General features: G+C 40.6%; 4 protein-coding genes and 1 long non-coding RNA gene across 5 annotated transcripts; all 5 read left to right on the top strand.

The window, feature by feature from the left end:
• Positions 1-2056: 2056 nt before the first annotated feature.
• On the top strand, positions 2057-2816 carry LOC145698370 (uncharacterized). Its single transcript, XM_081775570.1, has 4 exons — positions 2057-2081; positions 2161-2335; positions 2384-2610; positions 2659-2816. Exons 1-4 carry the CDS (start codon positions 2057-2059, stop codon positions 2814-2816), a joined length of 585 nt encoding a protein of 194 aa, XP_081631696.1.
• A 1239-nt stretch (positions 2817-4055) lies between these two features.
• Positions 4056-5371, top strand: LOC145698369 (uncharacterized). The gene is made up of 6 exons (XM_081775569.1): positions 4056-4059; positions 4151-4230; positions 4275-4464; positions 4541-4610; positions 4654-5244; positions 5317-5371. The coding sequence occupies exons 1-6, from the start codon at positions 4056-4058 to the stop codon at positions 5369-5371; spliced, it is 990 nt and encodes a 329-aa protein (XP_081631695.1).
• Positions 5372-5570: 199 nt separating this feature from the next.
• LOC145698368 (uncharacterized) lies at positions 5571-8046 on the top strand. The gene is made up of 7 exons (XM_081775568.1): positions 5571-5643; positions 5778-6035; positions 6923-7150; positions 7201-7356; positions 7433-7511; positions 7714-7871; positions 7913-8046. Exons 1-7 carry the CDS (start codon positions 5571-5573, stop codon positions 8044-8046), a joined length of 1086 nt encoding a protein of 361 aa, XP_081631694.1.
• A 125-nt stretch (positions 8047-8171) lies between these two features.
• LOC145698367 (uncharacterized) lies at positions 8172-9723 on the top strand. Its single transcript, XM_081775567.1, has 5 exons — positions 8172-8245; positions 8416-8536; positions 9043-9100; positions 9276-9432; positions 9475-9723. Exons 2-5 carry the CDS (start codon positions 8467-8469, stop codon positions 9721-9723), a joined length of 534 nt encoding a protein of 177 aa, XP_081631693.1. The 5' UTR covers positions 8172-8245; positions 8416-8466.
• Positions 9724-9766: 43 nt separating this feature from the next.
• LOC145700094 (uncharacterized) lies at positions 9767-10251 on the top strand. Its single transcript, XR_014134149.1, has 3 exons — positions 9767-9908; positions 9961-10044; positions 10187-10251. It is a non-coding gene; the product is annotated as an uncharacterized LOC145700094 (long non-coding RNA).
• The last annotated feature ends 2885 nt before the right edge of the window (positions 10252-13136 follow it).

Raw genomic sequence — 13136 nt, 5'->3', positions numbered from 1 at the left:
CAGGCTTCTTGGTTGTTCATGGCAGTCCGACGCTCTGTGGGGTTGGCAGAGAGTGGCTTACCGCCGAGCAAGGCAATGGCAGCGTCGAGAATGCGGAATCTGTTCCAGTCGTGAATCTCTGGAAAACGCTTTTCGACAATGACTCGAAGTCTCGAGAAGCGCTCGTTCAACTTGACTCGTGATTTCTTGGAGAAATCGTTGCCGCTGGTTCGTGGGGTGTTCATGTTCTCGACTTTATAAAATGAGATTGATTGTTTCTTTTTTGTTGTTTGTATCTGGAATGATATGAGTTGCCTGGTTATGTCGCCTCGGTTTTATATTTTCTCAAGGATGGCGCAGTCTGATATCAAACGGAATCCCATCTTGAAATCGCGCTTTTGAGGACAGGAGAAGCCAATCGAAAGTTAAAGGGCTTTCGCGACGACTCATTACGGAACAGCTGGTGTGTAGTTCCTCATTTTACACGCGCTTGATGGACTCAAAGATACCGTCTAGATTAGTACTTTTGATGTGCCACCTGGCCGAAAGCTAATTGACAATTAAATTGTCGATTGAATATGCAAAAATTTCTCAACTGTATATTTTGTACTATTTTATTCGGGTCAGCAAGACTAACACAGAAAGTCGTATTCCGAGGCTTCAGGAATACGAATATCGACATCCTCAGACTCGTCTTCTGTTTTATCGCCATCGTCTTCGCTCCTTTGTTCATCAGACTCGTCCTCTGTCTCATTGCCATCGTCTTCGCTACTTTCATCGTCAGAGTCGTCGTCAGACTCGTCGGTACATTCTTCGGCAGTTTCAACGATTATTTCTTCACTGCCTTCTCCGTCAGTCTCTTCCGCGGCCTCCGCGTTTACCACCTCATCTACGTATTCAATATCGGCGTAAACGTAGGTATCGCCTCGCTCTTGGGCGCGAATAAATTCTTGACAGATGCCGTCCATCTTTTCAGGAAGAGCAGGGAGAACTTTGGTCAGGTTTCGTTCAACAGTTATTGTTTATTATTTTAATTCTGAAACATCCCATATAATCATAGCCAATTTAGTTCAATGCATAAAACCTGTTCCTATGATCATCATTTTTCTCATCCCGTCCCACATGTACACGTACCCGTCCTCATTCTTTACTTTTTCACGGAATTCATCTTCGAACTGCGGTCCTGGTAAGTTCACGAGAGAGTCCGGATCGTGGAAGTTGGGTCGTACGGGGCTAGGTTTATTTTAATAATAATATAATATTATAAAACGACAAAAATGGTACCTCTCCTGATTCTCTGCCATCGTTGAGTGATTGAATTTTCTAAGAAACTACAAATAGGTACTGAATCTAGAAAAAACAACAATCTGGAGAATATCAACTACCCGTTATCGGAATGGAAGAAACTAGAATTTTTTGACCATGACTCATAGAGAAGAACTTGTATGAGAATCCACAAGATGAAGCATTGACGAATGCTCGATAACATGTATCTATATTTTTGTACGATAATCTTAACCTTCGACCTTTAGAAACCTCAATGGAATCATTCCGACAGAAATTCTTCTCACAGTTCCCGACTGCAAACTTGGCAGGTTCAATTCATCGATACGGTGTCGGAAGCATTTTCTCATGCTACCAAGGCGCTCCCCAGCTTATCACTGGATAAAGCTCGTTTTGATGTGCGCTCAAGGCCACCGCTGTAGCCGGGAGAACCGACAGGAGGGCGAAGAAGAGCAAAAATACTTCTGCAATTTTCAAATCGAGAACTTCACTGCTGTAGAAGGTGTATTTTCTGTGAAAGGATTTTAGCAGATAGAATTGAAGACAACGAAGACCCACTTGGAAATAGAAAGAGAATCATCACGTACTCACTTCGCTTACGAAATAGAAGACTGATAGGAAACGAAAAGGATATTATCGAGATTCAGGTAGAAAGCGAGAATCCTGGCAGACAACAAGGACTACTCTCCGGCGGAGATTGAGAAATTTGTCAGGAAAAGAGCAAATAGACTTATGATTACAAATTTCTACTAGCTTCAAAAAACTCTTTGTAAGACGAAAATTCATCGAACCGATGAGCGAAACTGTTATGGACGTTGGTGCTGCGGCAAAGACTACTGTTGACCAAGGAAAGTTATTGAAAGTCTTTCTTGAAAAAATATTCATGATGACATTTAGGCTACGCGCGAAGTCAAGATTTCTTCGAGGATATGTCAAATTTCTTTGGTGGCTTCTCCAGTTTTCTTCTGAAGGCTGTCATCGTCATCGTAACTATATTGGTAGTCTACTTTGCGCTCAAGTATTGTACGAAGAATTTCATACAGCGGCTAAACTCAGCTTTATGCTGCGACGAGTAAGTCTTCTACCCTAGATATCAGTAATAATGAAAATTTTTAATAAGCTACGAGCCCGATTACCATCACCAACATCGGCGTTTCTACCGGCCAAGCAACCATGTCACCCTCCAACCTCGCTATCAAGAGCCACTTTCGCGAGAACGAATGCCTCACTACGCCGAATCCAGATTTCACCCTGTCCATTCCTACCCTGACGATCAACCAACGCCGGAACAGTTTCAGGGCTCAAATGGCTACGAGACGGACCGATTCGAATTCGCTAGTGATATAAGTATGTCGTCGATATAATTAGCGCTTTCTCTGATAAAATTATATCTAGCCCCGAAAGCTCCCAAGCGTCAGCGACGAGACCGAAAGCTCTACGGAAGCCGAGACGACTCACTCCTCACGTCTTCAACCTCATCGGATAGTCAGCGCCGCGATGGCAAGAAAATGAAAAGATTGGGATATGATTACATTTTAAGTTTCGATAATTAGTTTTCGATAAATTTAGAAAAAGTCATATCCCCGCACGCAGATCGGAACGACGGCGATCGGCATCTCAAGGCAGCGAGCGACGCCATCGGCCCCAAGCATGGTGGCAAGCACTCCTAGAGAAAGGAAAATCAAGTACCCGACACTACGCTCACCGAAAAGCTGTGAAACTGGCTTCGTCTGTAAGTTTTCCTGCATCCGTCAAATATTTCACAAATCATTTTAGCTGAACCCGACTGCATAATCGAAAACGACTACGTCCTGGCTGGACGAAAATTTTAGCCTGTGCGAACAAAGAAGAACTCAAATACACCCAACTTACTTTTATTTTGCGACTCATTTTCTTCCAACTTATTGTCAGATTCTTCCTATTTTTGAATAAATAAAAATATCAAAAATCATACCAAAATTTATATTTTGTTAACAGAATCAAGCACTTTATTTTGTAAGCGTTGCCATAAAAATGGTTCCACAATCTTGTTATTTCCGCCGAAATTAAGAGTCCAATCGCGATTCTTTCGTTTTTATTTTACGGTTTCGTGGTGAGGGGAGATAACACCGTTTTTCGGATGTTTTATTTACCCGATTAAACTATCGGTACAAACATACAATACTGCTTTATCTCAATCTACTTTACTAAGCTTGCAGAAACCCTCCTATTATTGACTTTTAGTTGACCCTGTCAAAAAGTATGAAGAAATCAATCATGCATGTGAGCGCGGTAAAATTTCCCACTGCTCCGAAATAGCATCCTTTCAATACTTTATCAAACAAAATGCGCCGAATATTCTCCCTGTCTAGCCGAATCCCTCAGAAAAGTCAACAATGCTTCTTCCTAACGGATTTCAAGCAATTTCGATAATAATTTTTGCAAGAGAGATTCAGGGCGAAGAATGCGCTAGAAATGCTTGGGGGATTTGCGAATGTTCAGCCAGGGGCTTAGAATCCACGGAATTTTAGTGAAAACAGCAGATTTTCATGAAGTCATTTTTTCTATTTCGATGGAATTGTTCAAGCTCCATTAGAGGCGCAAGTGCTGACTGATTGGCCATTCGAGACCGTCAATAGCACTTGCCTCAACTGTACTGATATTTCCGGGCCACTTTGGTAAGCTAAAATGTAAAACAGCAAAGCATGAGAAATAAGGGACGGTCCGAAGTGCTCGTGTGTTCCATACTCGTCGCTTTCCTCTTCTGGTTCCTGCTCGTGCGCGTCTAATTACACTGAAACATCCGCTGGAACATGTGTAGATTCATCAAAACTATCAGGAACGTAGAGCGCCCGGTGGTTTCATTCAGTAGACTAATTTTGAACTTGTGTCTCCACTTTGCTAATAGGTGTCAGAAACGACTCGTCGGACTTGGGATGTGGTCTAAACGCGGTGCCTGACGAATATGGAGTGTGTTCCTGCGACGAGGTAAAAGTTGTTTTTTCGTGCGTTTCTGAATGACGAGTGTTTAGAATTTTACCGAGCACCTATCAGGCAAGTGTCCCCTCTCCAATCTAATTTTTCATTCTCTCTCTTGTGAAGGAACCTACTGTGTCTCATGTTCCTCCCTCTCACTGACAGGTCCTGGTGCCGATGGACAAGCCTGCACGTGCCATCCGTACGCCAAAGCCGACGACAACGGAGTCTGTCAATGTTTACCAGGTTTAAATAAGTGGTTCACAGTTTTATTTTGCATAATTTTGAGCTCTCGAACTTTCCTCAGCTCTTTTTTGTTAAGGCTTTAAAAGATTCAACGACGGATTAGTGGACATTTGCATATCGTGTGATCAAGTCCAAGGGCTTTTCAGGTGATCGAGCTTATTTTCAACTAGTTTTTACAATGACTTTTAGCAATCCGGAAAGCTGCTCTTGCTCTAGTGGCTCCTCTATCAACGAATTTGGCGTATGCATGCCGGATGAGAACGGTTTATCCGCGACAACATCTTCACCAACGTTATCAACTACTAACACGGGAGAGACTACTGCCGCTCAAACCGAGTGGGGTAACTCTACCACCGAATTAGACAGCACAACAGATTTGATGGAAGATACCACTTCAGTGGAAACATTAGCTAGCACAACAGCAATATCTGTTGACGACCAAACAAGCTTTATTGGCGACTTCGGAACTACGCAAGAAATGGCTTCGTTAAGTGATTCTTACTCCAGTCAGACAACAGAAGAATATGCATTCACTTCAGGAATAACGTCGACTCTTGCCGCTTCAACGCTGGAATCAGAAACAGAAAGTGTAACGGACTATTTCACCGAAGAAATTACGAGCGCTGAAACTCAAACTGCTGAAGTGACTTCAATAAAAATGGAAAGTGACGAAGCAACAACTGGGCCGAACTCTATATTCACCGACGTGCCAAGTGCGACGCCTGAGCAAACTGATACAATACCGCACACAACTGCAGATAACACCTACCCATCCAGCACGTTAGAAACGGGACGATTCATTTTCAATTTATATCACTCAGAATTATATAAAATGTGAATCCCGCGAATCAGCCCCAACAAATGCGGAAACGGAAGGATTGCTGGTGACCACGGTGGGCGAGAATGACCTGAGTTCCGAAAACTTTACCGCACCGGAAGAGCCAATAGATTATACGGAAACGGTTACTGACGCATATTTTGATGGTGATGCAACAGAACCGATTTCAATCGATGAAATTGATGATTTTACCGAAAGCTTTACCGATTTTGAGGAAGAGTTTATTTCTGTGACAGAAGTACTTACAGTAACAGATGCTTCTATGGATATGATAACAGAGAGCGCTGTCAATGAAGATTTTGTAACAGAAAGCGTTGGTGATAATGAAGCTTTCACTGAAAGTTCGACAGATGGAGAGGTGTACAAAGAAGAAACAGGAACGCGATATCATTCCTTTCTTCTCATAACTTTGAAAACTCCAATTTACTTGAGACACACTTAAGTTCCGAGAAAGTTATTTGAACGCCCTTGTAAGTAACTGTCGCTGAATATGCAACATCCGCGGCGTTGGCTTTGGAGGACTCAACAATCGCGATGTCGAACGACGTGTTCACAAGTGACAGCCACGTTCCAATTGATGAGACAACTGCGGGTGAGAGTTTCACGCAAACGGCGACCACTGGATCGACCCTTCAATTTTCGGAAGCGTCAACTTCTCCGGCCGCAGCCGGTCCAGTTTCAACAACGCAAGGGTTTACCGACTTGCCAACTGTTTGGGACGATTTAAATTTAGGCAATTGGTTCATAAATATGCATAATTATAGCTGAAGTGACTTAAATTCACGGAAACTATTAGCGAACCATTTAAAAGGAAAAGTCTCCTCAACTTTTTAGCCGATCGAAGTTTGAAACAGGTTCATTAAGGAGGGGGTCGACGAGAAAAATTTTTTCGCTTTTTCAAAATTTTAGTTATATTTTTGGATTCCTTAATAAAAAAGGAAAATTTTTGGTCTCCAGCTTTTTGGGCATTGATTAACTTTTTTTACCAAAATTTTCGATTTTGTGTCTGGAATTCGAGATTTTACGATATTTTAAAGTTGGTTATTTCACCCAAAAACAATCTTAATCCGATTTTTATTTACTAGGTATTGTTTTTAAATGGTATTCTTATCATTACCAGTAAAAAATTCCGAGTCTCGGCGCTTTTGGTAAAATTCTCCGTGAAAAATGAGCAAAAATGACGATTTTAAGGAAAATCGCATATTTTTAGTGAAAAGAAAAAAATTTTTAAATAAAAGCAGCCCGTTTTATATTGTCGCCGCTGTATTTTTAAGGGTTTCAACTTACTATTTATTTAATTTGACGAAGAAAAAAAAATCCCGTTTTTGAGATTTTTTGGTTACGAGTAACCCCCACTTTGACCCAATTTTTTGAAAATTTTTTCGAAAAAATTTTTTTTCTAGTTTTCGCCGCTGTATTTTTGAAACACTTTTCTATCCACCTGAAAAGTCAGAATTTGCCTATCTAAGCAGGTTTTTCCGGATTTTTGGTTACAGAAATCCCGATTCTCGTCGACCTCCCCCTTAAGTATCTTTCGTCCACGTCTGAGTACGTCAGGGTTGATCTTGTCTGAGAAAACTATCTCTTTGAGTCGGTCGATTTTTTGAGACTCCAAGGCAGGCTCTGTTTCGGGAACGAGCTCTGTGGATGATCCTCTTTTTGATTTTACGTCGCCCGGAACAATAACGTCGGATGTTTTCACTGAGGCGGCAGTTGCGTCAGCAGAAATCACAAGCGACCAAACTTCTCTTCCTTCAACAACAAAACATTCAACCCAAGAATCAACTAGTCTTATTGATCACACTACTGTAACAGTCATCGCTGGTTTAGAAACGACATCCCAATATGGTGAGAAGACATTTTCTTTTTTAAGATTAATTTCTAAAATAAATTGTTAGAACAAACAAGCACAGATGGCGACGAATTGTTAGTTACAACACCTTTACCGTCCAGCGCTACAGTCGCCGACACTCTAGTCACAACGCACTCCTTTGTTACTAGTGAGGAGATTATTGCGACGACTTCTGAGTTGATTACTACAGCACTTCCAATAGGTACTGATAAAATAACAAATGCTGATAACTTGATAAAAACAATATTCAATTGCGCTGAAATGTGAAATTTGATTAGATTGGACGGTCACCGAAAACCTCGTTACGAGCACATGGTCAGGATCAACGGCAAGTTCAGAAAAAGCAACAACCGCCAGGTAGGATTACCGCTCCACAAAATCCCACCACCTCTGAATCAGACACAATAGCATTTTGGTTTTGTAATGACGCCCGCATTTCATAATTGTTTTACGCTAAGACCCGTGATTTGCGAACGCGATTGCCGATAGATCACCATGCAAAATTTTTAAGTTCATTACAACTCATTTTTGCTTGTCGCAAATTTCAATTGAAATTTAGCGAAATTGCAACAACCGAGGAAAATGAAGCCACGACTTTCACGACCGAAGTTTTCATAAGCAACGGTACTCAACCAGAAGAGCTTGAGCCAACAACCTCTGCCGAATCTCTTCTAACGCAAACAGAGCCTCTTACAGCTGCTTTTACTACTCATGCTCGTACGATTTCCATTTTGGAACGTGTTTTTCATTTATTTTAGAAACAACAGAAATTTCGATGACGACCGCACTTTCTGATAATTTCACAACAGCTGGATTCTCAAATGAGTCTGTCGTGGATTGGGTAACGCAAAATAATATTATCAATGTCTTCTTCATTTATTTTTCTATTTAGACTTTTGTCGATAATGAAAGCTGGTCCACGTGTTCTGTTTCTTGTGGGGAAAGGGCTAGATATTTCTATTCAATGTAGAAAACCACCCTCAAAAGGGGCTTCTTTCTAGCCCCTGAAAAGATATGGCGGAGTTCGAACTCGCACCCAAGTCTGCAACACGGACAACTGCGGAGTCGGCTCGACACGAACTGTAACTGAGGTAGGAGCGCGGAGGTATAAAATTCCGAGCGTTTGAACTTTTGCGCGATAAGAGCGGGAGAGAAGTTTATTTAATTTAATTCTGTCCAATACAGCTTGCGGTGGGTGTTTTTCTTTCTTACAGAATTGGACGGCGGTTTGACATTTTTTATCGTGATAAACTCTTTTTAGTCTTGCAACGCGGCGTCGAGCTGTTTCGCCATCGTTACTAATAACGTGACCATGTCCTTTGACCTGACGGTCAGTTTCTCCACCAACGCGACGTACAATTCTTCAACTGATGATAATATAGGTATGTATGTTATCTTCTCTTATCAGTTTTTTCACATGTATTCTATTTGGTGAGTAAAACGACAAGTTCAAGCTTCTATTAGAGATCCAATTCCAATCTGAGCAAATGGCGGATTTTTCGGGTTCCTAATTGACAATCTTGGACCAGCGTTGTCCGTATCTCGAGTCTACGTAACAATCATGAATAAGACCTCAAGAGGAAAATTAGTTATCATCAAGGACATGAATTCAAGTAATTACTGCCCCCTCTAAAAATGACTGCAAGACAGTAAATAGTACGATACAGTACCTTCTTTCTCGAGCCACGTTTTAACCACCCGCTCTCATTGCGCACGCGATAAGAGGAACTCAGTAATGAGTTTTTCTTCGAGTTACTTTCTTCTGCCGGTGCGTTTGAGCGTTCCCACGACTTTGGAGTTCTAAAAACTTATCAGACAATTAACGCCGATGTATATTGCTCACTTCAGGAATTGTATTGACACAAAAAGGTTCTAAAAAGGTGTTTAGACATGATTACGTCGGGAATACGCGATGCTCTGGAAAGTATTGGTTCTTATCTGGGCAGGTAAAGTAACAAATTGAAGACCATAAAAAAGGAAAATTCCTTATTAATTTATATTAAAAAATGTTTGAATTTACGATACCCACCAAACTTCCCCCCCTTCCTCGTAAGGATTATACTCTAGCGCCTGAACATTATTAACTCCTCGTAAATTATCAGATTCTAACACAATTAATAGTTATAACATCATGATCAACGTCCAACCAACAACTGCAAGACGACGAAGAACAGCTGACCTGTCGAATATTGAAGACTATCATATCGAATCGGAAATCTACCTCGAGGAAAAGCTCGAAAAGGATAAAATTCAGAGCTTGAGATTACTCAATGTCTCGGTAACCTTTCCTCTTATATCACCAAGTTCTTACTGATTTGAGGATTTCTTGGAACGATTCAACCTCTTGCTCGACGAAAATGGCTACCAGGTCGAATCTGAGTCCGACCCAGAAGTAGCCGTGGAAGAAAGTTTGAAGACGGACAATTCTTTCGACCCATCAGATGGAATTTCATGCGCAGATGTCAACGCTGAACCAGTTGGGGCTCAGTGCTTGTGCAGATATGGATTCAAAGATTATGGCGTTGGTTGTCGACGAACTCAGCCACTGACGCTTTTAAGGATTTCTTGAGAAAAACTTATTTTCAATTTTCAAGTCAAGTACGCATAGGTGGCGCTTTAAGGATTAATCTCGCTCTCTGATTGGATCGAAGTTGAAATAAGAAATCCTGGAATAAGAGCGCTAGACAACGTTTTCTTCCGCATTTACCACTCTCATGTTCTTTCAGAGAGCTTCAAAAGCTCACTCATCAAGAGGTAATAATTATTTGTGCATTACGGGATCGCTTTTCATTTTTTGCATGCTTAGATTCTCCCGGGCCCACATGATAGCGCGTTATCAGTGGAAGCTGACTAAAATGGCGGAAGTTCACGGGCCAAAGAGTTCATCTATGTAAGTGAGCGTAATTATGCTGTACTAACTGTTTTTATCAAACGACTAATGCGTCAGTTACAAGCAGACAGGTCACTGATGCTATCAATCTCTGCTGCTTATAATTGTTTGTTCATAAATGTCGGTGAAAATTTTTTTTCAGGAAACGCTGCAGTCAACAATCGGTGACCTTGGCTACTAGCCGTTACGAAAGCGAATTGCGTTTAGGAACGTGTTTGATCAAGCTTGTTTTTGGAAAGTCTCTTCGTAAAGAAATTTATCACAAGTGTCCCTATATTGCTTATCACTGTGTCTGGATAGAGAGGGTCTTATTGCCCTCTTCAGAACAGGAGGCGATCATAGTTCAAAATATTCAAACGCAAAACAAAGCCGTGGCCGAAGTCGATCTTTTGACGATCGAAATCGAGGATGATCTAAAAGGAAATGGATTTTTAGAGCAAGTTTTTTAGAAAAGCTCCGATTCGTGAACTTTTTTCGGCGTTGACAGCTCATTAGCAAATCCGACAGCGGATTTACAGTTTACGAAACTTTTTTTCCTTAACATTTTTCAACATCATTTTTTTCAAACTCGATCTTTTTCAAAAATCCGAAAAAAAGCTTCTCCATCAAAATTCGATTCTCAAAGTTGGCTTGAGGAGAACTTGTGCTCTTATGTTGGACGGATTCATGAGATTTTGATTGATTTCATCCATATTACTTCTTTCAAATGTCGCAAAGCCGGATTTTTGTGGCCCAAACAGGTATTTTTTTTTTGAAAAACTTGGTTTTGATATTTTTTTCTTCAGAAGCTGGACTTGGGCAAGAAAGCGCTGAAAGGAACCTTCCATCATAAACTCAAGCGATTTCTTCAATGCTAATAATAAGTAATTAAAGTTACTAAAACGTACAGTGTATTGCTTTGTTTTGTTGTTTTGTGCAGTCGTTGTTTAGGGAAAAATAATTTCGGCGATAATTTTCGGCTAAACGGGTAGAACTCTTTGCGGACATGAAAATCCACTTTGCGATTTCGTCACAAAATAAGCGATAAACTTATAAGAAGGCGATAAGCACTACCAATTCGCCGAGGAGATGCACCGTGAGGCACGAGTCTTTTTTGAAGGGACTTTTCCTAAAATTGGTAAAGACTTTTTTTGACTTCTAAATTTTCGAAAATTCGATTTTTTGGAAACCACGTGATGCAATAAATGCAACAGGCGGTGCAACACTCGCGTGCACATTTTGTCAGAAATTCTGATTCTCGCCACGAGAAACAGAATAAGGTTTTTTATTCGTTAAAAAATCTCTTTCTGATAAAAAAAAATTTTTTGAAAATTTTCTTTATGAAAAAAGATGTTAAATATTAGTTAAAGAAGTGTCGAATGACGAGTTGAACATGTCAATTTGAGTCCACATGACCGTTGCGGCAATTTTTCTTGAGCAAGAAAAGAGGTTCATTTTAGAGCTCATCACGCTCCCCTGATTGATCCGTTTCGGGCGCTAAATAAGATGACACTGCGGTGTGAATATCAACCCGAAGATAGCCCAGAAAAACGCCGCTAGATCACACTTTCTAACTATTTTATACACAAGCAGCTCCAACCAACGCACGTTACCTTCCTATCAAGTAAAAATGGGAAGTTTTCTCTTGAATGAGGAAGTTCTGAAATTGAAAGCTGACGGGGTACATTCTATTCTACAAGCCATCGTGGCTCGAGTCGAAGCCTCAAAACAAAGCGGATTACGGGAAAATTATTTTGGATAATTAATTCAAAAAACGATTGTTACGATTAGACAAACGAAAAAAAAAATGCTTGGTAAGGAAGCAATTTTAGTTGCGCAATCTGTTAACTCGATTTTCGCGACTCTTTCAAGGAGAAACTTCCAGGAGAAAGTTCTCTGTGGGCTTGCTTGTTCTCTGAAGGGTTAGTTTGACCTACCTGTAGCTTTTTCTTTCCGCTTTTTTGGGCAATATTATGATTTAATCTTAATTACGGACCGTCACGTTTAGAAGCTCTTTCCTGTTTATTTAGCAGATACGAAAAAGTCTGGCCAAGGCAAAAACACTGCGTAACTGGTGAAATTCTTTTTATTTTAAATGATTAACCCCGCCTATAACATCAATTTGCACCGTTTATCCCAAAATTCACGTTTGTGGAAAGTCGTGTTGACACCAGAGATAAATTATTTCACGCTAAAATCAATCTTTCCTTCGAATTTTTCAAAAAAAAATTCTTGAGAATTTTCTAGTGAAAATTAAATTTTTCTCAATTTTTCCGGGCGGCCGGTCTTTTCGAACTGAATTCGTAAATTCACGCGGCTAACTGTAACTGATTCGCCAATCTTCTATCTCAAGAATTCCTGATTCACGTAGAATAACCCGTTAATTTGTTTCTTTCTCGCGAAAAAGAATTCACCCGCAAAGTTCATTTTTTCGAGTCGAGCGAACAAAAGCGTAATTAGCCGCGCTTTGCGGCTACTTATAATGCCGCTCGTGGTTTGTAAGAGTTACATAAGTTTTTCACGTTTGCATTTTTGATCGTCCAGAAGTTACTGCTCAGAGCAGACCTCTCCAGGAGTAACGGTATTCAGTCGTAGACGAGATAAGCGAGAGAATGAAAATATCAATTTATGGAACATTCGGAAATGATATAACTGCTCATTTTTCCTTCCCGGGCAAGAACGAACACTTCGCTTCAGGAGAAGTGAAAATACAGTCATTTTCTAGCCTCCTATTATAGATCTGGGCTCGGCAACCTGAGTAAAAACCTGAGTCAGGCTTTTAGAAATCTCAAATGAAAAGCCGTAGCGGCTTTTTGAAAAACGAAGCCGCAAGGCGGCTTTGCAAGTATACCTTTTTTACCAATATTGATTATCGTTTAAAAAAAGCTGCTACGCGGCTTTTCATTTCGGCTTTTTCAGAGCCTGACTAAGGTTTTTACTGAGGTTACCGAGCCCAGTTATAGATATTTTGTAAGTTTTATCGTATGCGCATATTATCGCTGGAAATTAAATTTCGAGACGTTGCGTTGTCAAGTTGTCAACAGAACGAAGTTTGTCTTCTTCCGGCTTCGGCCCTTGAGAGAATTTCCCTCAATTCCCAGACAGATTGAAAG

Source organism: Oikopleura dioica, chromosome 2 (genome assembly GCF_907165135.1).
Source record: "Oikopleura dioica chromosome 2, OKI2018_I68_1.0, whole genome shotgun sequence".
Lineage (NCBI taxonomy): Eukaryota > Metazoa > Chordata > Appendicularia > Copelata > Oikopleuridae > Oikopleura > Oikopleura dioica.
The sequence above is the reverse complement of the archived record's forward strand: the minus strand, read 5'-3'. Positions and strand labels throughout refer to the sequence as shown.

What these genes read in the sequence shown, in the direction of transcription:
- LOC145698367 (XM_081775567.1), top strand. Translation starts at nt 8,467, where the DNA reads ATGTCCTTTGACCTGACGGTCAGTTTCTCCACCAACGCGACGTACAAT. An exon ending in ATTGGTTCTTATCTGGGCAG is followed by an intron (nt 9,101 to 9,275) that starts GTAAAGTAACAA and finishes CACAATTAATAG; the next exon opens with TTATAACATCATGATCAACG. An exon ending in TGAGATTACTCAATGTCTCG is followed by an intron (nt 9,433 to 9,474) that starts GTAACCTTTCCT and finishes TACTGATTTGAG; the next exon opens with GATTTCTTGGAACGATTCAA.
- LOC145698368 (XM_081775568.1), top strand. Translation starts at nt 5,571, where the DNA reads ATGATAACAGAGAGCGCTGTCAATGAAGATTTTGTAACAGAAAGCGTT. An exon ending in TAATGAAGCTTTCACTGAAA is followed by an intron (nt 5,644 to 5,777) that starts GTTCGACAGATG and finishes CGCCCTTGTAAG; the next exon opens with TAACTGTCGCTGAATATGCA. An exon ending in TGCTTTTACTACTCATGCTC is followed by an intron (nt 7,872 to 7,912) that starts GTACGATTTCCA and finishes CATTTATTTTAG; the next exon opens with AAACAACAGAAATTTCGATG.
- LOC145698369 (XM_081775569.1), top strand. An exon ending in GAGTGTGTTCCTGCGACGAG is followed by an intron (nt 4,231 to 4,274) that starts GTAAAAGTTGTT and finishes ACGAGTGTTTAG; the next exon opens with AATTTTACCGAGCACCTATC. An exon ending in CAAGTCCAAGGGCTTTTCAG is followed by an intron (nt 4,611 to 4,653) that starts GTGATCGAGCTT and finishes AATGACTTTTAG; the next exon opens with CAATCCGGAAAGCTGCTCTT.
- LOC145698370 (XM_081775570.1), top strand. Translation starts at nt 2,057, where the DNA reads ATGAGCGAAACTGTTATGGACGTTG. An exon ending in CGAAACTGTTATGGACGTTG is followed by an intron (nt 2,082 to 2,160) that starts GTGCTGCGGCAA and finishes GATGACATTTAG; the next exon opens with GCTACGCGCGAAGTCAAGAT. An exon ending in TCAGCTTTATGCTGCGACGA is followed by an intron (nt 2,336 to 2,383) that starts GTAAGTCTTCTA and finishes ATTTTTAATAAG; the next exon opens with CTACGAGCCCGATTACCATC.